The following is a 24,190-nucleotide window of genomic DNA, read 5'->3' as shown; positions in this document are numbered from 1 at the left end:
ATATAAAAAATAGAAAAAACTTAAAATGCATATCACTAAGTGTAAGTAGCGAATCTAGAGACTACATATGCTATAATTTCTCCTGATTGCATTTGAGAAAAACAAAACTATTGAGGCATATAAAATCAGTGGTTTCTGGGGGTAGGAGAGAGAAAAGGATGTAGATGATAGAGTACAGAGAAATTTTAGTGAAACTATTCTGTATGATATCGTAATGTTATCATACATTTGCCAATATCTTTAAAAAGTGCAACACAGAGAGTAAACTCTAAGATAAACTGTGGGACTTATTTATTGGTAATGTATTGATATTGGCTCATTAATCTTAATAAATTGCCAAATAATCCAAGATACTGATAATGGATAAAAATTTGAGGGTTAGAGTATGCAGCATGTGGTAATTCTCTAAATTCTGTTTAATTTTTCTGTAAACCTACCACTGTTCTAAAAAAAGTAAAGATAAAGAATGATGACTGGCTGCTTAGAAAAAAATTGATTTAATTTCATACAGTCTTGAGTTTGAAGTCCTGAGAGATGTGAAGAAATTAGTATGGCATGCAAAATATAATAAACACGGGGGGAAAGTGATGTGCCTGGAAAGCCAAAAATTCATGCCAGGTATGCAGCACTGAAACTGAGTCTAGTAACAGAACCTTGTGGGGAAACTCACGATTATCCACATTAAAAATATTGCTTACTTCTAGCTTCTATAGCATATAAAGGAAGTAAGATAGAGAAGAGGCTTCAACCCCCAGTACCCTTTTGAAGTACCAGTTTGCCGGTTACCAGTAGCTCTAGCTGCAGCAGAATCCATGTATTTTTTTTTTTCTCCTGGAGAGAAGTTTAACATGTGCCAAATTGGTTTTTGTACTCAGAAAAGATTTAAGATGGAAACATGGAGCAAAATACCCTCACAATAGAATAAATACCGTAGAACATTGTTCCCATATATGTGTCTGCCTGTTGCATTACATTCACAAAGAGTGCATGCAATTCTTTGACCCTGAAAATCTTCCTCAGTGTCGGATTCAGCCCCTGATCACTCACTTATCCCTCATATATTTAGGTTATGTTTCTGCCCAGCAAATATAGAACTCTTACCTCGCTCTGCCCCTGTTACATGTCCCAGAGAAGATCTAATGCACCATGCCATTCTGACTGCTGAGTCTGTTATCTATCTCCTTTGCTTTGAATTGAAACTCTGGAGTTTCGAAACTTTAATTTTCTGGATAGCTAATGAACTTATTTTATTTTAAAGAGAATAAACCTCAACAAAACAAACCAGAATAAAGCCAATCAAAACAAAGCAGTGACAGTGGTACAGAACTTTGAAGCAGAATAACAAGAAATCAACAATGGCTATCATAGTATGTCTTGTTATCATCACAGTAGTTGTCCATTCCATCAGACATAGTAAAATCAAGCAAAACAAAGCAGAATAAAATCAATCAAAACAGAACATTAAATAAAACAGAACAATAAATTGGAACAAAACAAGGGCTGGGGCTGAGTTGTTGCACAACAGGAGAGTTCGTAGTATTTGGAGAAAATGGGTGCACCAGGAGAGCATAAAATTAAATGAAAGGAAACAACATGAGCATAAATATTTCATGGTTTCTCTTAGACACAGTTGAGAGAGATTTATCTGAACTCCCATAAAGGAAGTTATTATCTCAGAAATCTGATATTTATGTTCTTGTATCCTTTCTGTAATAATCTTTTTTATTTTATGAAAAGATAAAGCAAAATTTCATACTAAAATAATGAGAATAATAGTTAATACACTGTATCATTATCTTCAAAGTAGTCACTCAGACAAAAAAGGTTTATTCCTACAAAGAAGAAGCAGATATTGCACAAAACTTTTTCAATGAACTAAGATAAGCCAATAGTATCAAATCAACATTATATTAAAATATTTTTGAAATAGCAGAATAAGTAGTCTGCATAATTATTTGAACTTCTCCCTACTTCCTATTATGTCTATTTTGCTCTTTATTTGGATATGTATTTGAATTTTCACATAAGAGAAACCACGTGACTTTTAATCTTGAATATCTGACTTATTTCACTTAACATTGTGTTCTCAAGCTGCATTCATTTATCCAGAAATGCCTGGTTTGTTTCTTTATGGCAGTGGTAGGAATCCATTGTTACAATCTACTTAGCCACGATCTGCATTTATAATTTCCTACAGGCATTCATGGAATCAATGAAGAATTTAAATCTACACGATACAACATTATAGTTTTGGTTGTACATGTAGTGAGAAATTTTCCTATCCATTTTACTTGGGAACAGATTCTCACAACATTCTGAGATTACAAGTCAAAAGTGAAACTACAAATCCACAGTATCCCGGACTCCATATACTGAGTTCTTCCTTTTACAACAAAACTTGAAATAATTATTAGAGTGAATGGTTTCACCGTTGGCATGCTTCTTTCCATGTGCTCTCTGTCTCCACTCTGTGACTAAAACTGGTCTACTCTCACACCCAGCAGTAGCATCCATGCTGTCCAAACCAGGGCTGATTTCACCTTACTGTCTTGCTGTCTATACAGCTCTTTTTCTGTAGTTATCCATTTGCTTCTTTAAGATGTTTAGTTTTTTTTTTTCTTCCTGGACATGGCTGCTGCTTTTCCTAACTCACTGTTAACTGCTTTTTAGTCCCATGCGTTTACTCTTCCTTTGTACAACTTTAAGCATTGAGCTCTAAGGGGATGGTCAGAGTTCTGATATTATCTACTCATGCCTTGTCCTTAGGTTGTTTTATCTAGTACTTTAGTTTTAAACAATATCCATACGGCTTGAATATATAAATCTTCATCTACAGCCCTGTAAATTTCCCTAAATTCCATGATGAGAAGTCCCCTTGCAATCTCCACGTGGGCATCTGATAGACTTCTCAAGCCTTAACACAGAACTATACCTTCCTCAGTTTTCCCTTTTGATAGAAACTCTACTAAGTTATTCACTTTCTTTCACTCCGGATGCTGATTTCACCTCTAAAACGTATGCGGAATCCATTCTCTTCTCTATTCTACTGTCTCCCTTGAACAGTGCCTGATACTCTGGATCATGTGACTCCATCGCTTACACCCCCACCTGCACTTTTAGCAGCTGTTGAATGTCTTCATTTTTTTCTGCCTGCTTACAGCTGTTTGCAGCATCTGGCCTGAAGAGCACTCTCCCTGAACTCATCTCAAACCACGCTGCTCATCATTCTTTGTGCCCACAGAGACTGACTTGCTCTCCAGCATGCCAAATTCTTGCTTACCTGGAGCTCTCACGCTGTTTTTTCTCTATTTGGAATGCTTTAACCTGAGGCTCTGCCTAGGTTTGTGCCTTCCTCTCATGAGGTAAGACCCACCTTAAACGCCACCTCCTCAGAGTTTGTGAAGTAGTTGCCTCATGTACTTTGTAACATGAATGCTGCCATTTTTCTCTTTTTTGGTGGTCCCCTGAATCATTTTTGTTTTCTTTCTCAAGATGGTAGACTATAAGATACTTTAGAGCAGTGTAGGCTTTATTTTTCACACAGTCTGGGATTCACTATTTTCTGTAGTAGGAAGACACTGGTGGACATAGTTCAATCATTCATTAAAGATGTATTTATTGAATATCCATTATGTTTGAGTCCCTGGCAATTTGGCAGCGAATAACAGAAAATGTCCTCTATTTTTGAAGTTCAAAACTCTTGAAAGAAGGCAGGAAAAAAGAGTCAACAAAAGTATAATATAATGAATGGAGAGGGTGAAGCCTCCAGTTTTGCCGGAAAGGATTCTTGAGGAGGAAAAAGACATGTGAAACCTCTGAGTGAGGAATATAATTGTCAGCAAGGGGCAGCAAGGAGTCCTCTGGGGCCAGAGCAGCAAGATCTAGGAAGAAAGTGAGGAAGAAGGTGGTCCTGGCCAGAGCCAAGGGCCCATTTCGTGTGGTTTTGGATTGTATTCTAAAAGTGATGGACTCCATTAGAGGTTCAAAGTTGGGGAGTGGCATAATCTTTTACTGTGCAGAGATTTGCTTTATGAACTATTTCCTTCTCAGAAATGTCCTTGGGGGATTGATGAGGGAAACAATGATTCTCAAGAAACTTGACACTTTTGGCTGACACTTCTAATGTAGCAGATCCTGTGCTGGTAGCTGGAAATCCTGAAATGTGTGTGTTCCCGTATCTAGCCATTCCTTTTGGAGACTTTTGGATGGGCCAGTATTTCTGGCTTACCAATACTGCTTCACACTCTTGTATTCAAGAAAGCATGAAGTAAAGACGAAGCTGAGTAGATGACTCACAGAAATTTCCATTAAAAATATTATGCAAATAAATTATCACACAGCAAGAGTTTAGATCCTTTCCATAAGTTAAAGAACAACACAAAACAAAATCACAATCAGATCTCTTTTGGAATATCTTCTGAAGGTTTGTAGATCAGTGTGAACAGAATTAGACTCTTGTGAAGCAAAGCAGCCCCCAAGATTTGTTTTACCCATAGGCACCTGAATGATCCCCAAGGTAGCTTATTTAAAAGTCCTGACTGCTTCACTTGGTTGGTCTATGGAGAAGCACTTTCTTAATTAACCAGGATGTTAATAAGTAAGAGAATTACTGAGAAGGTAAAGGAAGGATACATTAATGCCTGGCTATTAATTGAAAAAAGAACCAAAAGAAATTTCTAGGAGAAATGGTACATTTCATTCCTGGTTTCAGGAAGGTTTCAGGTTTTGGATATAGTATTCCTATAGATGCACATTTTTATTTCATGTTATTAAAATTGAGGGGGTTCATTCATATAGGATGATGGTAGGAAAAATGCAGTCAGGCTTTTGTCCTCTCTTTTCAGATTGATGGTTTTGGTGTTCAGCCACAGGTTTTCTGGCATATTCACTTCTTTCTTCCACTTCTCACGTCAAGAGAAAAATCAAATCTTGCAAATGCTGAAGAAAAACTTAAAATAGACCTGGAAAAAAGGAATCATTCAAGACAGAATATGAATTATTTTTTACCTGAGCTTACTTGGGATATATTGTGTTGTTTCTTATAAAAGAGTAAAATGGAGGTTTGGGGTTTCCTCATAAATTTTACAATGACTTCCTGTTTTTTTTATTCTTCTCTGGGGACCAAAATAGCCCTGCAATACTCTCTCACATGTGAGGTTGAATAAATCTTTCTAATTTTGTTGTAGTCACTTGTGAGATTCTAATTTGTATTATGAGTAAAATATCTATGTTTATTTCTGACCAGGCATGGGACAATCATCTGTTAAATTCAGTGTAACATTTTGTTTATTTCTTGGATTTGAGAAGCCAGTGTCTGACAAAGTGTTAAAACATATCCACCCTATTTTCTTACTATTTTTATTTCATTTTAAATTCTACATTGGTGGCTTCTACTTACTTTTTTACCTCTTAATCACTATTAACTCAGAACCTAATTGATTCGCAGCTAATGTGTACCTTGTGAACTTAACTAAACAAAGGACTAATTCATAGAACTCTTGGAAAAGTAGGTTGGCATTTAAACTTTAAACCTAAAAGGCAAATAACGAGGTAAATATTCACTACAAAAAAGGATCATTCAGTGATCGTGGGATGGTGATTACAAAGTCAGATTTTGTGTTCTTTATTATATTGTTGAATAATTCCTCTGTATATGGATAAGCCCCAGTTTGGAAAAAAAGAAAAATAAGATTGACTTCTGAGAAAAATTATCTAGTAAGATTTATAGAAGTAGGGCCAGGAATCTAGCTCAGTGGCATGGTGTCTGCCAGGCAAGCATAAGGTCATGTGTTCAATTTTCTATACGAAAAAAAATCTGTAGTACTGGACCAAGATATCTATTTTCTGTAAGTGAAATTTTCAAAATATCTAAAATGAGACTAAAATGTGATCTTGGAAGGAAACCTGGACTATAATTCTGGTGAATGGAAACCAGTAAGTTATCATTAACTTTGTCTGGAGGTAGACTGTGATCGCATGATGCTAGGGCCTGAACAGGGGACAGGGAAGGGAACCTGGAGGAGAAAGGCTTTGGTGGCCCATCACAGAAATATTAAGGGAGAAGATGCTAAGACCACAAAGAGCTTCATCTGGAGGGTATGTCTGTTAGATCACTAGGATGATTCTGGACTCCTCAGCAGATCATGTCAAATATTGACACCAAATCTACTGACTTGTTTACTGAATTCGTCCCATCTGGGCATGCTCGGTTTGTGTGACACTTTTTTTTAAAATAGAGAAAGAATTTTTTGAACAGCTGCTGTGTTGTGTGAGATGGTTCTTTGGACTCATTTCTTGAGATAAGCTAAAAAATTGACATTCAGGTTGCTGGGAGAACATTTAAGGTGAACATTTCTTAAGATTTCCCAGGCCTAACTTCAGGAAATGTCAAGTCAAGGACGTGAAACTAGGATCCACTCAGCAGTGGGCTTTTCCTACTTGCCATAACTATTTCAAGTATAAAAAAATATAAACACTATAGCAAGGTCTGGTGAGAACTCATAAGCACCTCTAATTCACCACGGTCTGAAATTGTATCTGCTATTTTGTCTCATTTTTTACTTATAAACACTTGCTGACACGTTGGGTGTTGCAAAATTTATTTTCCTAAGAACGGTTTCATATTTTTCCTTATGCAACATACAAAGTTAGAATTTTATGTTAGGCAGAAATTATGAATATTTTAGAATAAAATATAGAAAATGAAAAGTGATAATATCTGATACTGAGTAGTCACAATGTTTCTGAGCTAGAATTAATATTCTAAGTACATATGGCTATTTTTAAATGTCTGGCAATAGAAGAAAAGCTACTGTTCTCACCCCAGATGCTTTTTACTTGCAGTGAAGAGGCACAAAATGTTTTTATCAACCCGTGTGTTTAAGGACATTGAGGTAGGAAGCAGAGAGTAGTGAGCTCACACAAAAGCCAATGAATGTTAGTGATCTGAAGGCCAGAAATGGATTAGAGAGAAAAAAACAGACCAAGGCTCTGCTCCACAAAGCCTATAAGTGAGTTTTTTCAACTTTTAAAACTAAGAAAAAACCATTGCTTATAAATGAGAAATGCTAAAGACAACTGTAACTTTCACTTCACTCAAGTTGTACATGGTGCATGACCTGTTGCCTTTACACACCCACCTCTAAGGGTGGTCATAAGGAAGAGAAATTTCAACATCGTGTACTTCTTATTGTTACCAGCCTTCAACAAAATGAATTTATTACTCACAATGTCATTTAAAAATATAAATATAAATTACAGTGTCATTGAAGAGGAGGGTAAGGAATGTTTGCTCTAAAACACAAAATTTGTCTTTTTATGACATATTTCACTGACAAGTACATTGGTTCACTAAATTTTGGAAACAAAGGAATTTAAATTCCAAGAGGAATTTATATTCTCACTACAAGCTTCATGAAGGCAGTAGTTTTATTTTGTTTGTAAACTTTCTCTATCACCAGCACCTCGCACAGTCTCTTGCAGTAGTTTGTTGAATGAGACTTTGAGTACATCCTGCAGAGGAGAAGGAAATACCGTTACGAAAATGTGAAACACACATCTGTGTCTGCTTCCTGATCAGGACCTCTCTTAGCCCATTTTGCGCTGCTGTAACAGAATATTGGAGAATGAATAATGCATAAGGAACAGAAACTCACAAGATTACAAATCTTTTGTATTTCTTAAAGTCATGGAGACTAGAAATTTCAAGCTCAAAGGGCCCACCTGTAGCAAGGGCCTTTTAGTTGCACCATTCCAAAAAGGCAGAAGCAAAAGATAGTGCGTGAACAGACACACGGAAGAGGAAAGTGAGAGCATGAGGAGATGAACTTGTTTTTACAATGAATCCATTGTTAAAATAACGGACGCACTCCTACAATGATGGTAAAACCCTCATGACTTCATCATCTCTTTGCGGTTCTGCCTCTCAATGCTGTTGTACTGGGTATTAAATTTCCAACATAGAACTCTGGAGGACACAAACTAGATCAAATTCCAAACGTAAGTTTGATTTGTCTGATGGCCTGGAAAATATACCATATTTTATATAAGGCATCTTATGTGTCTACTCTTGCCCTTTTTGCCATCTTAATGTCTCTCTCTGTCTTTCTCCATCTATCTCTTTCCCTCTCTCTTTCTTTCCCTTTCACTTTTTCCTTGACACACCTCACACCTGGCTATCAAAACCTGGTACTTTGGTCACTACGTCATAGAGTTTTATGATTACTCAGTTTTAAATCCACTTTATGAGTAGTAATAGTTGGCATGATCATAACATTAGGAAAGCTCTATTTAAATATATTGGGCTTTCTTACAGTTATGATTTGCTGCTATGATATCCCACTTTTCCATGTCGCTCCTGCCTAGTTTTATCTTTCACAGGTTCTAAGTTTGTTATCAACACTTACAGCCTGACTGCTCATATCTCGCTACTTTTAAATTATCTGCTGTGTAACAACTTCTCAAGAGCTAAGAGATAGTTGATGCCAGTGGTCATACTACTAGTGTGATAATCAAGGAATATCATTTCTAGAAAGGGTTAGGTCACTATCCTGGTTTTGTGAACTTAAGCCATTCAATCCCCCTGGGTGCATCCATCTGTCTCATGTAAGAGTTTGCCTAAAACAATATTCCTGTAAACATGAATGTATGTTCTGTAACAGTAGCTGAGATACATTTTTGGAACTATATTCCTAGGGAATTTCTATATATCTTCTTCTTGAAAAAAGTCTAAGATAAAGAAATTCTTCTTCTTTATCTGGTAATTGGATTCTTAGGAGAAAAAAGTAGCATGTTGGTACTTCCACAGAGAATCGAAGAGGAATCATTGCCTGTACTTTCTGGAGAGCTGGGAGGAGATTTCTCTCCAACCCAGGGCTGGAGACAGCGTGAGGAACAGGCCAGAATTTCTACCTTGAGCACAAAGGATCACAATGGGAGAGACACAAATAAAAGAATATGAAATGAAATTGTAAATGTTTGTTCAGATCATAATGAGCATAAAGATGGAGAAGCAAGTAAGTTTGCCCAGCGTGGGGGCCGTGGACAGGAAGGGAGGGCTCCACAGGTGAAGTAGTTGAAGCAAGCACCGAGGGGCCTTTGCAATAATCTACCAGGCATAGAAGATGGGAGAGAATATTCCAGGTGGAAGGAACAACGTGATCCAAAGGCAAGCTCTAGGCCTGCACATGGATTCTGAGGTTCCTCTTCTAGCAATAAATAGGGAAAGGAAAAAAGATCAAGACAGTCTTTTGTGGTGGGTACTATGTGTCTTGAATACAACCCTAAGAACTCTGAAATGTATACAGTGGAGAACAAGAAGCCATCTTCAGCTTGGTTTTAAATCAGGGAAATTACATGACCAATAACTACTTAAAAATTCTGAGATAGGCCTTGTGGTATATGGTGGTAATCCCGGCACTCAGGAGGCTGAAGCAAGAATATTGCCATGAGTTTGAAGTAGCCTGTGCTACATAGTGAGTGCAAGGCCAGACTCAACTACATAGCAAGACCTTGTCTCAAAAAGAAAGAAAGGGAAGAAAGAGAAATAGAGAGAGAGAGACAGAGAGAGAGAGAGAGAGAGAGAGAGAGAGAGAGAGAGAGAGAGAAAGAAAGAAAGAAAAATTTTGGAGGGCTCAGGCAGAGGGGAAGAGACAAGCAGGAATACTATATTTCCATTGAAAGAGCTAGTAAGAGGTGACAAAGGACTGGACAATGACAGGTGACCAGAGATGAATTAGAAGAAACAGATATGAAAGAAATTAAGGGCCTTGAAAGACCCTGGGAAATGATGATTACTTATGAGGCAAGAAAGAAATATAAAAGCCACACTACAGTACTTTTCGGGGAAGAGCTATGCAAGTTCAGCATTTACTAGGATAGAAACTGAGAGAAATGTACAATAATATTGTTGCCTTTGTTTTGCAGTGTACTGGGCGTTCTATCGCACAGTCATTTTCCTGTGAAAACACATCCACTGATTGTGTTTCAGAGTGCAAGCTTGATTTAACTGAAGACTACTTCTTTTAGGTGGAATTTGGAATCTACCACACAGTCAGCTCCAAACTGAAATGTTGGGAGCCGCCGACACCGGTCGCCTTACTTGGCGGACGTAGGGCCTGTGGGTGGGAGCGGAGCCTGAGCTAGATTGCCCCTCCCATCGAGTGAGTCAAGTTGGCGCCTGCTTCCTGCCCCCTGATTGCGCTGGGGACTTAAACAACCCGCTCTGTAAGATAGTCTGCCTAGCAACAACTGATGTTAGCCAATCAGCCCGCATCGCGCGCTTTGAACTGATTGGCCACTGTTACCCTATAAAAGTAAATGCCTCTCCCGCCACAAGAGAGAAGCACAGAGAGAGATAGAGGAAGTCCACCGGCGAGAAAGGGCTGGTGGCAGAGAGGAGGCCTCGCGGGGCCCACGCGGAGACAAATAAAGGCAAGGTTGCACACCGCCAGACTTTGTCGTGTGTCTTTCCTGCCGGCCGGGAGCGACCCCGACACTGAAATAAGTGTTTAATACATATTTTCCAATAGGATAGTATTTCTTTAATCTTACACCTCTATGAGAAATAATTTAGGAATTAGAAATTCATTTTTTCATTCAATCTGAAAGTTCTTTTTTTTTTCAGCCATACATTGTCTTTTAAACGCTAACATCTCAGTGTGAATTTATGAAAGTATTTCCATTTTCTAGGAGGAAGCAGCCCAGAACACCAACAACATTAGTGATGACTTGAAGACTAAGCCACTATTTTTGGAACTAATTCTAAATTTGGCCCTTAACACTAAACACTAGTCCTAACAATACACTAACATATATTGTTTATAGATACAGAGTAGGATTGTGTGTGAGTGAAAGTTAGAAAAATATTATTTTGGAAGAAGTCCAAGCTCACTTATAGTATAGAATTTAATAAACTTTTAAAAAGAATTATTTCCCCAACTATATTTTGAAGCATACAGTTCTTTTATTAAAGGAAAGAATGCTAGCTGAGAGGCAGGGTGTGGAAATCAGAATGACCCAGTGTGTTTATACAGTGCAGTCCATGCCTTCCTGGTTAGGTCAGAGGATGAATAAGAGAATGTTGCTTTTACCTGGGGATAGCTGCCTTTTATTTAGCACTAGAAACTAATTGTGTAACCTGTGGTTAATAATGCATGACCACCTTCCCATTTTAGACTATTTTGTGCCCCACAGGACCAGAAACTGATTTGGGGAAATGGAACGGTTGCAACGCATGATTTATCAGAAGGGAAGTACTGTCCACCTTAGAAAGAAACCAAACTATCAAAAACGGCCATGCTGTTATGAGGGGAACACGATGTGGGGGCAGCCAGAGAGCAGCTCCAGAAAATATTGTTCTTTCACATCATAAAGTAATAGAGGTAAAAAAGGAATGGTCTTAGCAAGGTAGAAGAAGCTGTTTCTCCCTCTATATTTCCAGCAACCTTGATGCATTTGTGGCAGCTCTGGAAATATTTTGAGAAGAAATCTTGCTTTGGAAGGCAGGTACATAAAAGTTGTTTCACTATCTAAACTTAATGATGAAAGTTTTCTGTGCTAAGGTTGGAGATTTTTCAGATTTCTAAATGCATTTTATTCTACTGGAATAAATTTTGTCTTAAAATACAGTGCACAAATAGTCTAGACACAATGTCGCTTTACCTGAGAACAAAACGTTATTTGTTGTACAGAGCAGGAAAATCAGGTTGCTGCTTCTGAAGTCGAACCACTCCTATCTCGCCGTGCCACTCTCCACTCTGCCTAGCGCCACTCCCTTAACCTGATATCTGTTTACTTTACAGGAGGCAGTTTTTGAGGAAGGATCATAAATATCCTGGCCCAGTGCCCCGGGAGCCATGACAAGCAAAAAACTGTACTCGCCTGCAGATAGCCTACGTGATATTTAAATGTGTGGGTTAATTTTTCATCCAATTTTACAATTATTTTTTCTCCGTCTAGTTCTTTGCTATCCATTTCTGTTTGAAGCTTGTAGGCACGGGAATCTCTGCAGGCAGAGCATCTAGAGCACATCTCTGGACAAACTCCTAAGAGTAGTTGAATTCACAGCATCTGGAGTCCTGCTCCTTTTCTGAAATGGCAGGTGTGAGTGGCTGTCTAAAATATTCTATGTTTATCTTCAACTTCTTGTTCTGGGTAAGTGTTTTTTTAATCAATTTTATGCAAGGAAATCAATCTTGGTATAAATATCATAAGCAAGAACAGATTCCACACGAGAAATACAATGAAGGAGAAAGCATATGCTGCATTCACTTGTTGGGATTTCTTTGTTCTTTCTTTGGTTATTTCAGTAATTGAAAATAAGCCAGTGACTCAAAAAAAGTGTACTTCAGGATCTGTGAGGATAAACATTTCATAAATGTTTTGATATTGTTGCAAAAACAATCACAGACAAAAAATATCTTTAATTAGAGGACAATTATTCTTACTTGTATATTTACCGGGTCACTGTGGGAAAACAGTCTGATCCATCATCAGTCTCGTCCCCAGAATCCTTCCTTTTAGCTTTCGTTCTAGAACAGGTGATTAGTGAGTCCAGAGATGATAAAGTCACAAGAAAAGATTCATTTTCAGAGTTCTCTGACCAAAACAAACACACAAACAAAAGGGTCCTGAAAAACTTGAGAGAGATACAATGAAATTATTTAATTATGTGATTAAACTAAGCCAGTGAATTTTTATTGGCATTTTAAAATCAATATTTTGATGTTTCATCAGTGCCCTTTTTAATCAACATGGCTTGCATTTAGCAATTTATATCTCTTGAAAGTCCATAGACACAGATAGCAAATAAATTGAAAATAGCATCTAACGTTGGAAAATGGAAAAATAAAGTATGTAAAGGGCAGACTGATGTTTGCATTTTTTAGTATATGTGGTACAGTTAAGGACTTTAAAAATAAATCAGTTGAGATGATTTAAAAGTAAATTAGCTTAAATAAAAAATATCATTTTGTATTACAGATTGAAAAATAGCTTATGCAATATAAATAGGAAAGAATTCCAATTTTGCTTTTGTACTTGATTGCCTTTAATAAACAGTTAGCTGTTAGGTATGTGTTAAGAAATTCTTATCTTGTCAAAACAAGAATGGATTTAATAAGCATTAATGCATAAGTATACTGTTATTGTATAGAACAACTTTCGATGCAACGGTCAGTACTGCTATTGAGTATCGATATTGTACTGGAGAATTAAATAAGTGAGCTACAACTAAAAAAGAGCTTTGTTCTTGATGTGCTTTCACTTTTCCTAAGAAAAAGTGGACTGTTTTTGAAGGTATCTCATTAATCTCATGAATATATGCCAGTTTTTAAAATCTTAATCTTGATAAAACTATTCCCTTGAAATATTTGAAACTTTTGGATTTAAGAAAGAAATACCTATGCCTTTTGTCTTGGTTTTGTTTTTAGTTTATTACTGTGGAGAACTTTCAGCACTCACAAAAAAAGACAAAATAGGGTAATCAATCCCATCACCCAGCCAATCTTTCTCTATCCATATTCTTCATTCATTTTTCCACCTGGGCTCTTTTGAGGTACATCTCCAATGCAATATGTTATTTGTAAATATTTTAGTATATGCTCCTTAAAGGTAATAAATCTTTCAAAAATGTAACCACAATATCATTATCACACTTTAAAAATGTAATACGGTTTTTTTGTCAGTTATGAAATAACCACGCAGGGTTTGAAAAACTCAATGACCTCAGAATGTTCCTGCTTGAATTACAGTCTGAGTAAGTCCACACATTGTGATTGGTTGATGCATCTTTTATGTCAATTTTAATCTGCAAGTTCTCTTTTTGACTTCATAACCTTTCCCTTGACATTTGCTGTAGTGGTGTGAACTTTTGTTTTATCACACTTTCTGTGGTCTGAATCTTGCTATTTCCATGCTGAAGGTGAAATTTAACGTTTTTATTCCCATGTAATCTCTAAGGTAGTGATTGCATTGAGTAATTAGAGAAAATTTAGGCTTTTATGGGAATAATTACTTCATAACTGGTTTTATGTTTTTCTTCAAGAGGCCAGGAGCCACCACATGTGTCACTTTTTTGCGATGATTCTCAAGTAATTTTTAGTTCATTAAGAGGCTGAAATGACCATTTTCAGTTCATGATCTTTTTTTTTTTTTTGTCTTTTTGAGACAGGGTCTCTCTATGAAGTTCAGGGGCCTTGAGCTCACTTTGTAATCTAGGCTGGTCTCGAACTCTCAACAGTCCTCCTGCCTCAGCCTCCTGAGTGCTGGGATTACAGACATGAGCCACCACGCCCAGCTCCAGTTCTATTGATTTTTACATATCACCTGGAATATTTTCAAGAAGGAGACCATTCTCATTTACTGATTTGTTATTTGGTTGCCAGTGATATCCAGCATATATATATATACCATACACATACTGTAGCATTTATTATCATAAATTTATTAGCATAAATACTTAACCTAGATATTAGCATAAATACATCTTACTTCTTACCTACCAGACTTCAAAGTAATGAGATAACTTTCTAGAGTTATTCAACAGTGACAAAATAGCATTTTATTTAAGTATCCTTATCAAAAGATATATTCCATTATCATTTCTATCCTTATTGACGTGCAATTCGGTCCATTTTTGGCCAATAGATCTTTGATTTCCCTTGCATACTTCTCAGACAGGGTGGGTCTGGGAGTTTTACAGATGCTTATAATTTCTGAAGAGTCTGGATAAACAGGAAGCACAGGGCCTTAGGCTAGGAGGTGTGCAGTGAGGTAATGAGTGGAGACAGCGAGATGGTGAGGAAAGCTCTTAATGAGAAAAAACAGAGTGAGCTGATACTGCCAATCCCAAATGAGGAAAGATAGGAAGGAGCCAAGCTATAAAGCTAAATGTGTCAGAAACTGTAGGAATAATTCATGAAGGTGTTTGAAGAGAGAGAGTACAAGACAGAGCATGGCATGAAGATAGAGGACAGCACACATCCAGCAGCCTGCATTTCACTGCTATCACTGCATTTTATGGGGTACCTGCACCTCTTGATTGAATGTGCTGCGAGTAAATAAAATTTGGAGGCAAAGTAAGCGTAACTCTGAGATGGAGGTACTGTAAAAGTAATAGAATACAAGGATATTTTATTCTATCAATTAATGAGATACCCCAAGATAAAGACAAAACAATGGTGAAATGCATGAACTTTGTAAATGCAACTGGCTGACTTTCATTATGCAGTTAATGTTGGTTGAACTCTGCTTGTAACAGGTGATGTCAGAGTCCAGCAGCTGAGAACTCAGGTTGAGTATCAGTTTCTTCATCACTAGTGTGTTTCCTTGAAAAATTTGTTAGATTCTCTGAGCTTTATTATTCAACCATAAAAATAACAATAGCAGTAGCATCTACCACGTGAGGCTGTTGTACCGATTAATGGAGTTAATACACATAAGAAATCAAGAATTATATTAATGAAAGAGAAAAAGATAATCCAATCCATATTGTATAGGCCCTTTGTTAGATAGAAATATGAAACTACTCCATTTAGGACTGAAAAATTTTCAAAATTCGGTTTTGAAAAAGAGGAGGAAATAAGATGTCAAGAATTATAATGAGAATTATAATAAAGCAATATAAAGGATAAGAAAGATGAATTCATACTGATAGAGATTCAAATTCTGAATTTACTTCTTATTGTTTTGAGATCTATTGACTTTTCTTGTGCCCCAGTCTCTGCCTTTGTAAAATGAATATAATTTTGTCTGGAAGGCTTAGCCGTAAAGATTAACTGAAAATTCTACAAAAGCCCATAACCAAGAATTGACATTCAACAGTAGTTCAATAATTACTATTTTTGATTCTAATAATTGCTTTTTAATTTAAAATTATTGAATTGGAATAGTACTATTTTATAAACTGTGGACACAAAACCTTGAATAGAATTTTTTCCCTATTGTGACCCTCCTTTTTCTGTGCAGATAAGGAATCTGTGGGGGAATCTAGGACTATACCCATGCTGAGTCTGACTTTTACTTTGGGTGCCAAGGCTCAAAATTTCCCTGCAATTGGTTTCACATCTGCCTCCAAGGACTAAATGGGCTCTTTTCCAGGGTTGATTATGACAAGCTGTTTGCTCGAAATGGGAGCAGATTGCAAACTGAATTTGAGTTTGTGTGCTGAAACATCCTTATCCATTTCTGAGCGGTTCCACAGAGAACTCAAAATTGAAGAAGGAATGTGGAGCCTGGAGTAGACTCTTTGCATGCCACTCCCATCCGGTGGGCGGTTTGAGGAGTCTGAGAATTCTAAAGTAAACCCTGTGTTCCAGGTAGTTCAGCAGGCATATTTTTTAAGGGAGTTAAATCAAATAAGACAGAATAAAGCAAATCAGAACAGAACAATGAAAGCAACACAAGACTTCAAAACAAGATAATAGGAAACCAACTGGTACATAATGTATTTAGAGGCTTAGACATGTTACTTATCTGGAAGTTGTGCTTTTAAAACAATGTAACGAAAACATTTCTGAATATACATTATATTATGACTGATAAAACAATTGTATGTAGAGAAAATTCTGAAGATTCATCTCTTTTTACATATTTTGAAGCCATATGAATTTTAGTGATTTAGTGTTTACCAGCACCAGTTTATTTCAACAAGAAAGGTGACTGATTTTTTTATGTGTATAAATTTAGAGATATTGAAAAATTAGAATTTCCATTGCTATCACTGGGTTTTTGATTTATTTAGTAGATCTAGAAAGTGTATAGAAATGCAATCACAGGAACATATATACTGTGTATTTAATATTCATTGATGCAATAAACTTTCATTTGGAGATGAAGTTAAGGAAAAATCCATGACATCAATGTCTGTTAAAGACTGAAGATTGTAATTCACCTCACTGGTTCAGCGCATTAGGAAATCGGATGTTGCATGAAGACTGGAGACTATCTAAGTAAATCAGAGTTACTTTAGGTCATATCTGTAAAGGGAATGCACAGTAATGTTTCCTCTCACAGAAGATCTCAGAATTACATTAACCCTGGTCATTAGAGAGGAGAGCAAAGCAACCATCCTGCTCTTAATGAATAATAAATTCAAATAGGCCTCATCCTATTCAATGATGAATAAGGGAAATTTAGAATAAGGCCAGGTAAGAAGTACTGTTGACTAAATGGAAGATAATACCACTCTGATAACTTGTAGGACAGACACACATCTCTGATGAAAAACACAGCAGAATTCTGAAAATCTATCTGGAAATCAGTATCCACTAAGTTCATGCCTGAAAATAACCTCCATGCCAACCATGAGACTGATTGGAGGTCATAAGACATGACAAATTTAATTGAAATAAGGAAATAAACAAGGACTTAAACTAGAAATGCAACAGCAGAATTAAAATGCAGCATAGACAACATTAGAAATATTGATGTATAAATAAAAATAAAGCAAGAAGATAGATGCAGAGTACAGAGAATGAGAACTCAAAACAAATTGTTTTCTTGAAGCACAAAACAAATAGAAGAAAAATAATTGTCAAAATGATATGTACATGTATGTGGAGCTAAATTATATGTTCATGTAGATAAAAGTTCCTGCTCTGATACAATGTTAAAAGGTATCTATACTAGATAAATATAAAACTAATCTTATGATATTAAAACTGTGATCTTATATGTGAATTCTTCAACACAATGAAAATAATATATTTTAAATGCTTATTTTGTGTTGAAATTTGAAAAATAAGGATAGAAATCAGAATGGAAAACAGAGTTTAGCCAGTTTCAATATCCCTAAAAGAATTTTTGTCTAAAGTGGAAGAAACATGGAACAAATAATAATATTCAAAAATTTAAGTGTCAAAAATTTTTAAGAAAAGTTAAAGTGTCAAAAATATAACACTCTGAGACTTCTTAACATTATCTTTCAGCTTCATAAATACCACATAAAATTGGTAATCACAATACCTACTGGATATTTAATATTGCTTTTAGTAAAGCTAAAGGCCAGAGCAACTATGAAGACAATTGTTGTAAATGTATGTGTCAAAGGAGAATAAAAAGACAGAAACTATAAGAAGGCAAGTCAAATAAGAATAAATCCAGCAGGTATAAAGTTACTGAAAACATACTCAATTCAGAAGCACATACACTAAAATCACTAAAAATCCTGAAGCATCTCAATATCATCTGGTATAAATCCTCACAAATTTATTGACAAAAAATGCTAAAATGAACGTTTATCTCCATTTAAAAGTGAAGTTAGGGATTTAGTGGAAGGAGGTAAGGGTAAAGCCTTGGGAGAAGTTTTTAAACTCTAAAGCTGTCTTGTTTAATAGTTTGTGCTACAGAGAGAGAGAGAGAAAGAGAGAGAGAGAGAGAGAGAGAGAGAGAGAGAGAGAGAGAGAGAGAGAGAGGAGGGTGAGAGGGAAGGAGGAGACAAAAATAGCATATTAGAATAATTAGAATTATTTGCAGAAATTGAATTATGCACTTCATGATTAAGTAGTACGGGCAAATTGATTAGGACCTGCTCTAAATTTTCTGGATGTGACTATAATCTTTCAGAATTCGAATTTTTTAAAGAGCCACAATGAAGAGTTTGGACATAGATGATTTTTGAGATCTTTTAGGGAGTCCAGAGTTTATGGCTATTTAGCAATGCATTGTACTCCCACTCCTTTATAAAGCTCTTGACCTTATTTCTACTGCAAACCTAATGAGAAACTATTAAAAGTGATGCCGGGGGCGGTGATTCTGGGCACAGCCTCAATCGTGCCTGAAAACAATGATGCTCCAAGGTTATGGGCTTTGGGGGACTCGGATACTTCCATGTCACAGATTGGAAAAATAAGAAACATCTAGAAAGTTCTCTAAGACATGCAGTGTCTGGTATGTTACCAAGCTGCTCTCAACATATCTATCTAATAATACATCTTTGATTTATTTTAAGCCCGCATTGTATATCTTGTTTTAACCCTGAAAGACAAGGTTTTCCTTACACTAAAGTACAATGTGTTTCACATTTTATTGTTGGCCTTCATCCAAATTAAATAATCTGGTAAAGCCATTAAAGGAATTTAAGACTAAGTACTGGTTTCCATTGTTCTTTCTCTCTATGTAAACTTCACCACCTAAAAGAACTTATTTTTAAAAGTTTGTTTGAGTTCAAAAGGTATCAGTTACTATACTCCCTTGTTGTGCAGCTGCACATTTTATCTAGTGCCCTACTGTTTTCTATGGAATCAAAAGTCAGTCTCCCTCTTGAATCTTGAATGACTAATTTTGAATGACTAGTCAGTTATTCCCTTCCCATTTTAGCGCAGAATAATTTCACTGAGGTCAAAAGAAGGGCATACTAAGAATATTTCCTCTTGAAACTATTTTAACTTACCTTTTGTAATCTAGCAAAAAAAATTACAATTAAATCCGGAGAAATATCATTTCCTGCCTTATAAAGATGGGTACTTGTCTATAGGTCTATAAATGGCAGTGAGTGAGAAGTGGTTATTCTTATTAGATTTATGAGTCACAGTGGAACAATTCAGCAATCATCTGTATGTGAAATGTGCCTCATTTATCTGTTAGGCTGTGACGGAATAGTTATTGATAAACTACTGCAACCAGATAGACAGATTATGTGACTTCAGTGTTTTATTTTATCTTAATTGTACTCTGACATTGTTTGTTTTTCTTCTGCAGCTATGTGGTACCTTAATCCTGGGAATAGCAATATGGATACGAGTAAGCAAAGATGGTAACGAGGTAAATATACATAAATAAAGTAGATGACTTCTTGTACAATAATGAAAGTAATTTTGAAAATAATAAAAATATATTTTTGTAATATTTTTATTAATGGCTTCATGTAATTTTTTGTGATGTTATATGAATTAATAGTTGCTTATTATGTGCCTCACATTGTGCTAGGCAAGAAACAATCACTCTGAAGAACGGAGGAGGTGTTGTCTCAAAACTAGGAAGATTTCAGTAACAGTGGAAATTTGCCTCTTTCAGTATTTCTTTTAGGCCAGTTTGAGAATATAAACAACCTCTTCTTAAGAGAACAATTTCTATAACTGACCATAAATTAGCTAAACTTTTGGTTGATCTAAAAGAGAAAAAATGTGAGAAATTCTATTGATGAAGAATCAAAATATCAAAGATTCAAAATATCAAACAAAATCTTGTATATTTTAAAGGCATCAACACACAAGGATAGTTGGTATTTGCCTACAGCAACTGGCATTAAGGACAATCCCTTCAGCAACAAGGGCTGATCATGCTAGTGTAACTCTCTTGTTAGTGGGAGACGACCTCACTTCTTGTTATCTGTGTAAGATGGCCTGTTTTGCCCATCACACTCCATTTGATGCCCAGGGACAAAGCTTTTGGCAATATTTCCCCAAGTATAGAAGAAGTTTAATTCATTGGATGAGTTCTAGCTCGAGCTTTTGGATGCCACAGGTGTTATTTCTCTTCCATACCACAGTGTCACAAACACAAAAGGAAAGGGAAAGGGGGGAGTTTGTGGGTCAGTTGCTCTGTCAGTTTCTTCTACATGTGTACTACATAATGCCACGCTCAACCCTATTGCTTCCATTCTTTTCTCTCCCTTCTCTTTTTCAGCAGCACCTTTGCTTCAAATTTACTATTCTTACCTCCTACTGAGTGGTTTACTTGTTCTTTCTGGTTGCTTAGCTCTTGTCACTCTTCCAAATCATATATTTGGTTGCTACAGGGTTTCCAAGATTCTGCCCAAATGAAGAGAGTCTCCCTTTCTTAAGAAGAAGAAGAAGAAGTTTGAGTCCTTTTTGATAATTACAAAGATAATATTAAATCAACAATGAAGACCATGCATATTCTCTTAGAATTTATTATCCTGTGGTGCAGTTAAATGCCTTTGGAGACACCCTGGTGGGAAGAAAGTTTAAAAACAAATTAACATCTGTTCTGCTTCCTTTCCCGAAGTGCTTGGCTATTCTGGAAACCAATCTCCCCTTATTCCCCAAGAGAACCCAGAGAGTCTTAGAGGAAGTTAGCTGATTCTTCATTTTATGCCTTACCATGAAAAAGAAAGTGGGTGGGGTGGGTGTGGCAAGTAGTCTGTATGATATGAGTTTCTCCAAATCACATTTATTATTTATATTAATGAACTCTGACTTGCTGATGGCCCAGAGATCTGATGTCCCAGCCCAAGGAAGGTGAAGGTGTGCCGAATCTGACTGCCTTTGGGACTCCAAATTAAGCAGAGAGGTAGCAGCCATTAAATCTTGGCTGTCTTTTAAAGATGTGTGTGCAGCCTGCATTTTATTCTATTTCATTCTTTTATTTCTGGTGAGTATTTTTTTCCCCCCAGCATTTTTGGTAAACAAATTTAGTGTTTAGTCTGTTAAGAAATTACACACATTGAACAAATTAAAGGAGAGGTGTAGTCCTTGAAAGAGTGTGACTCCACATCTGGGGATGGGAATGAGCTAATAGAGCCAGACTGCATCTACAGTTATATTTTAAGTCGTGCTCTGTTTGCCCCTCGTCATGACCAAGTCAGAATTACCCAGCCTGATGTATTTGAAATTGGCTTGATTTATATTTCCCTGAAGTTAGTGACAAAAAAATCAAAACTGAGGGAAGAGCTAAATTTTATTACCAGAAAAACAGAGGTAGCAGCTTTAGAAGGGAAAGCATGAGGATAAATGCAAAAAGAGGATATCAGCGAAATGCCATCTCTTTTTGCTGGAGTGTCTCAGAGGGACACTTTTTTCCCCTTGAAGATAAACTCAGCACCAGGAGGTAAGGCTTATAGGAGACCATCTTTGCCCCTGGAAATCCCTTCTAATCCAAAGATGCTTTCAGAATCCTTTTAGGCCTACCAGTCCCTTTTCTTTAGAAACTCTCCTCTTCTCTTAGGACACACAGAGAGTGTTCATCTTTAAAATCCTGCTGTGTCTGTGCTGGAGCAAACATCTGAACTCAGAATTTCACTTCATTCTTCCATGTATTCCAGCCTTTTGTTGGGCTGGACTTGGAAACAGTGCCTGCCAGGCAGTCCACTCACAGCTTCCTGGTCAGTCTCTCACAGTGGGTTCCCATGCCCTGGTCAGTCTCAGTGAAGCATGTCATCCGCTGCTGCCCAGGGGCCAACTTCAGTACACAGGTCTCCTGTGTAGTTGTTTGATCTATTATTCTAGATATTAGTCTGGATAAGTCTGGATAAACTATTTGAAGATCTGATAATCCAGTAAGAATGACTTCTACGCTCTCAGATGCCTTAGAGTTTGCCTGTCCTGGTTGCAATGCTCTTGTGAATGTATTTAGCAGTGGACTGATACAGCTGCTTTTTTAAAGGCTGCTTTTATGTCACATCTATTTTAATTCAGATGTTATGCCTGCTTATTAACAACAGGAACTACTTAGCTCTAACCTTTTTTTCTTTTTTTAATTTTATTTTAAAGATAATAAAACTCAGTAAAACAAAACAGAACAAAGTCAATCAAAACAAAGCAGTGAAATTAGTACAGAACTTTGAAGAAGGATAGAAGAAAATCAACAATCAACCATAGTATTTTTTGTTATTGTCACAATAGTTGTCCATTCCATCAGACATAGCAAAATCAAACCAAACAAAACAGAATAAAACCAATCAAAGCAGAACATTGAATAAAGCAAAACAATAAACTGGAACAAAACGAAACAGTGAAACCATATTGAATTTCAAAAACAAGATAGGAGGAAATCCCCTATATTTGCTACACTGCATACTGTTATCCTCCCAGTAGATGCTCACACCATTGTCCTGGACCTGCAGTCAGTCAGACCATACAAGCATTCAGGTGCTTTTGTACACCAGTTGCTATCAACCCACTCTGTCCTCCAAACTGTGGGTTGCTTTCAAGGTTTAGTGGGCAATTCTTGATTCTTTGCCTGTGTGCTGATAGCCTCATGGGCAATGTTTTCTGGCTTTTCTCTTCCTGGGGCCCCTATGACTTGCTTGTGAGGTTTACTGCAAGAGCTAATTGGCTTCTTCTTCTTCTTAATGGGCTCCTCCCAGACCCAGCAAGTCTTCTGCCAATTCACAGGAGGTGCCTCTTAGTTTCTCTTAACAATAAAACAAGTACAAATATCTGCTAAACCAGCAAAAATCTTTAGCACATAACCAAACTTTCTAATTGTGTAGCTTGAAATGTTAGCTGTTGGCACAAAGTTTTAGAGACAAAGAAAGCTTTAAAAAACACAGGGCTGACACATTTTTCTATAAATGGAAAGCTGGAGCCCAGCAGGTTACCTGACTATCTTAGTTGTTTCTAGGACTCTGAGTAGTTTCTAGGACTCTGAATAAAAAAAACATGTTTGTTTTAATGTTTGTGCGATCTCAGCACGTTCCCTCCTATTTATGATTGCGGAAGGTTTCTTGTAGATCATGAATGGATTTTCTAAATTATTATTTTAAAGGTAATAAAACAAAATAATAAAATGAAACAACAAAACAATGAGAATGATATTGGCAAAAATAATACAGTAATAAATCCACAATAGTTACTATATTTCATACTGTTATCCTTTAAATAAATGCTCAGACTGATGGCTTTAGGTCTGCAAAATCTATTGAACAGTAAGTTCTTTCTTTCTTAAGAGCATTAAGTACTTTCTTTACTTCAGTTGCCTGTGTTCTTCCAAATCAGCAAGGTGGCTGTGACCCACACGCTGTATGACAGATTGTGGGAGACAGAGTCAGCTGGCAGAGGCACTAGTGGTCTTCAGAGACAGTCCTTTAGGTAGAGGCTGTAGGAGACAAGTGAGCTAGAGGCAGGGAAGAAGTAGAATGTAAGAACAAGTTCTTGCTGTTTAATTGTGACTGATTACTGCACATTCATAATGGAATGAGGGTAGGCCATGATTAAGTGTTGGGAGAGCAACGAAGAAGAGTATCTCTGTGTTGCGGGGAAGAACTGAGTTATGCTGAAGGGTAGCCCATCCGTCATAAAGGGCCCGAGGATACTTCCCGCAATATCCTGTTATTCATCACCAGCAGTTGATGAAATGACCAGCTTCTGGAAGGACTTTTCCTTCTGAGGGTGAGAAGACTGATACGGAATTTCAGGGACTGCACTGTTTTTAAAAGACAAAATACAAAGACTTTTTATTAATTTATGAAACTTCCATGCCATCCCTTTTTAGTCAATTTCTGCCTTCC

General features: G+C 36.7%; 1 protein-coding gene across 2 annotated transcripts in view; it reads left to right on the top strand.

Moving 5' to 3' along the window:
- Positions 1-11,867: 11,867 nt before the first annotated feature.
- The window catches only part of Tspan8 (tetraspanin 8), a 28,644-nt gene continuing 16,321 nt past the window's right edge, over positions 11,868-24,190 (top strand). The window contains exons 1-2 of one of the 2 annotated variants that reach the window (XM_003476053.4): positions 11,868-12,153; positions 19,699-19,761. In XM_003476053.4, coding sequence (XP_003476101.1) covers positions 12,094-12,153; positions 19,699-19,761 — 123 coding nt within the window. In that variant the 5' untranslated portion in view covers positions 11,868-12,093. The remainder of the gene's footprint in view (positions 12,154-19,698; positions 19,762-24,190) is intronic. The other variant, XM_063255141.1, reaches the window with a different exon arrangement.

Source organism: Cavia porcellus, unplaced genomic scaffold, assembly GCF_034190915.1.
Source record: "Cavia porcellus strain 051 isolate PalLab524CR breed Dunkin Hartley unplaced genomic scaffold, mCavPor4.1 scaffold_8, whole genome shotgun sequence".
Lineage (NCBI taxonomy): Eukaryota > Metazoa > Chordata > Mammalia > Rodentia > Caviidae > Cavia > Cavia porcellus.
The sequence above is the reverse complement of the archived record's forward strand: the minus strand, read 5'-3'. Positions and strand labels throughout refer to the sequence as shown.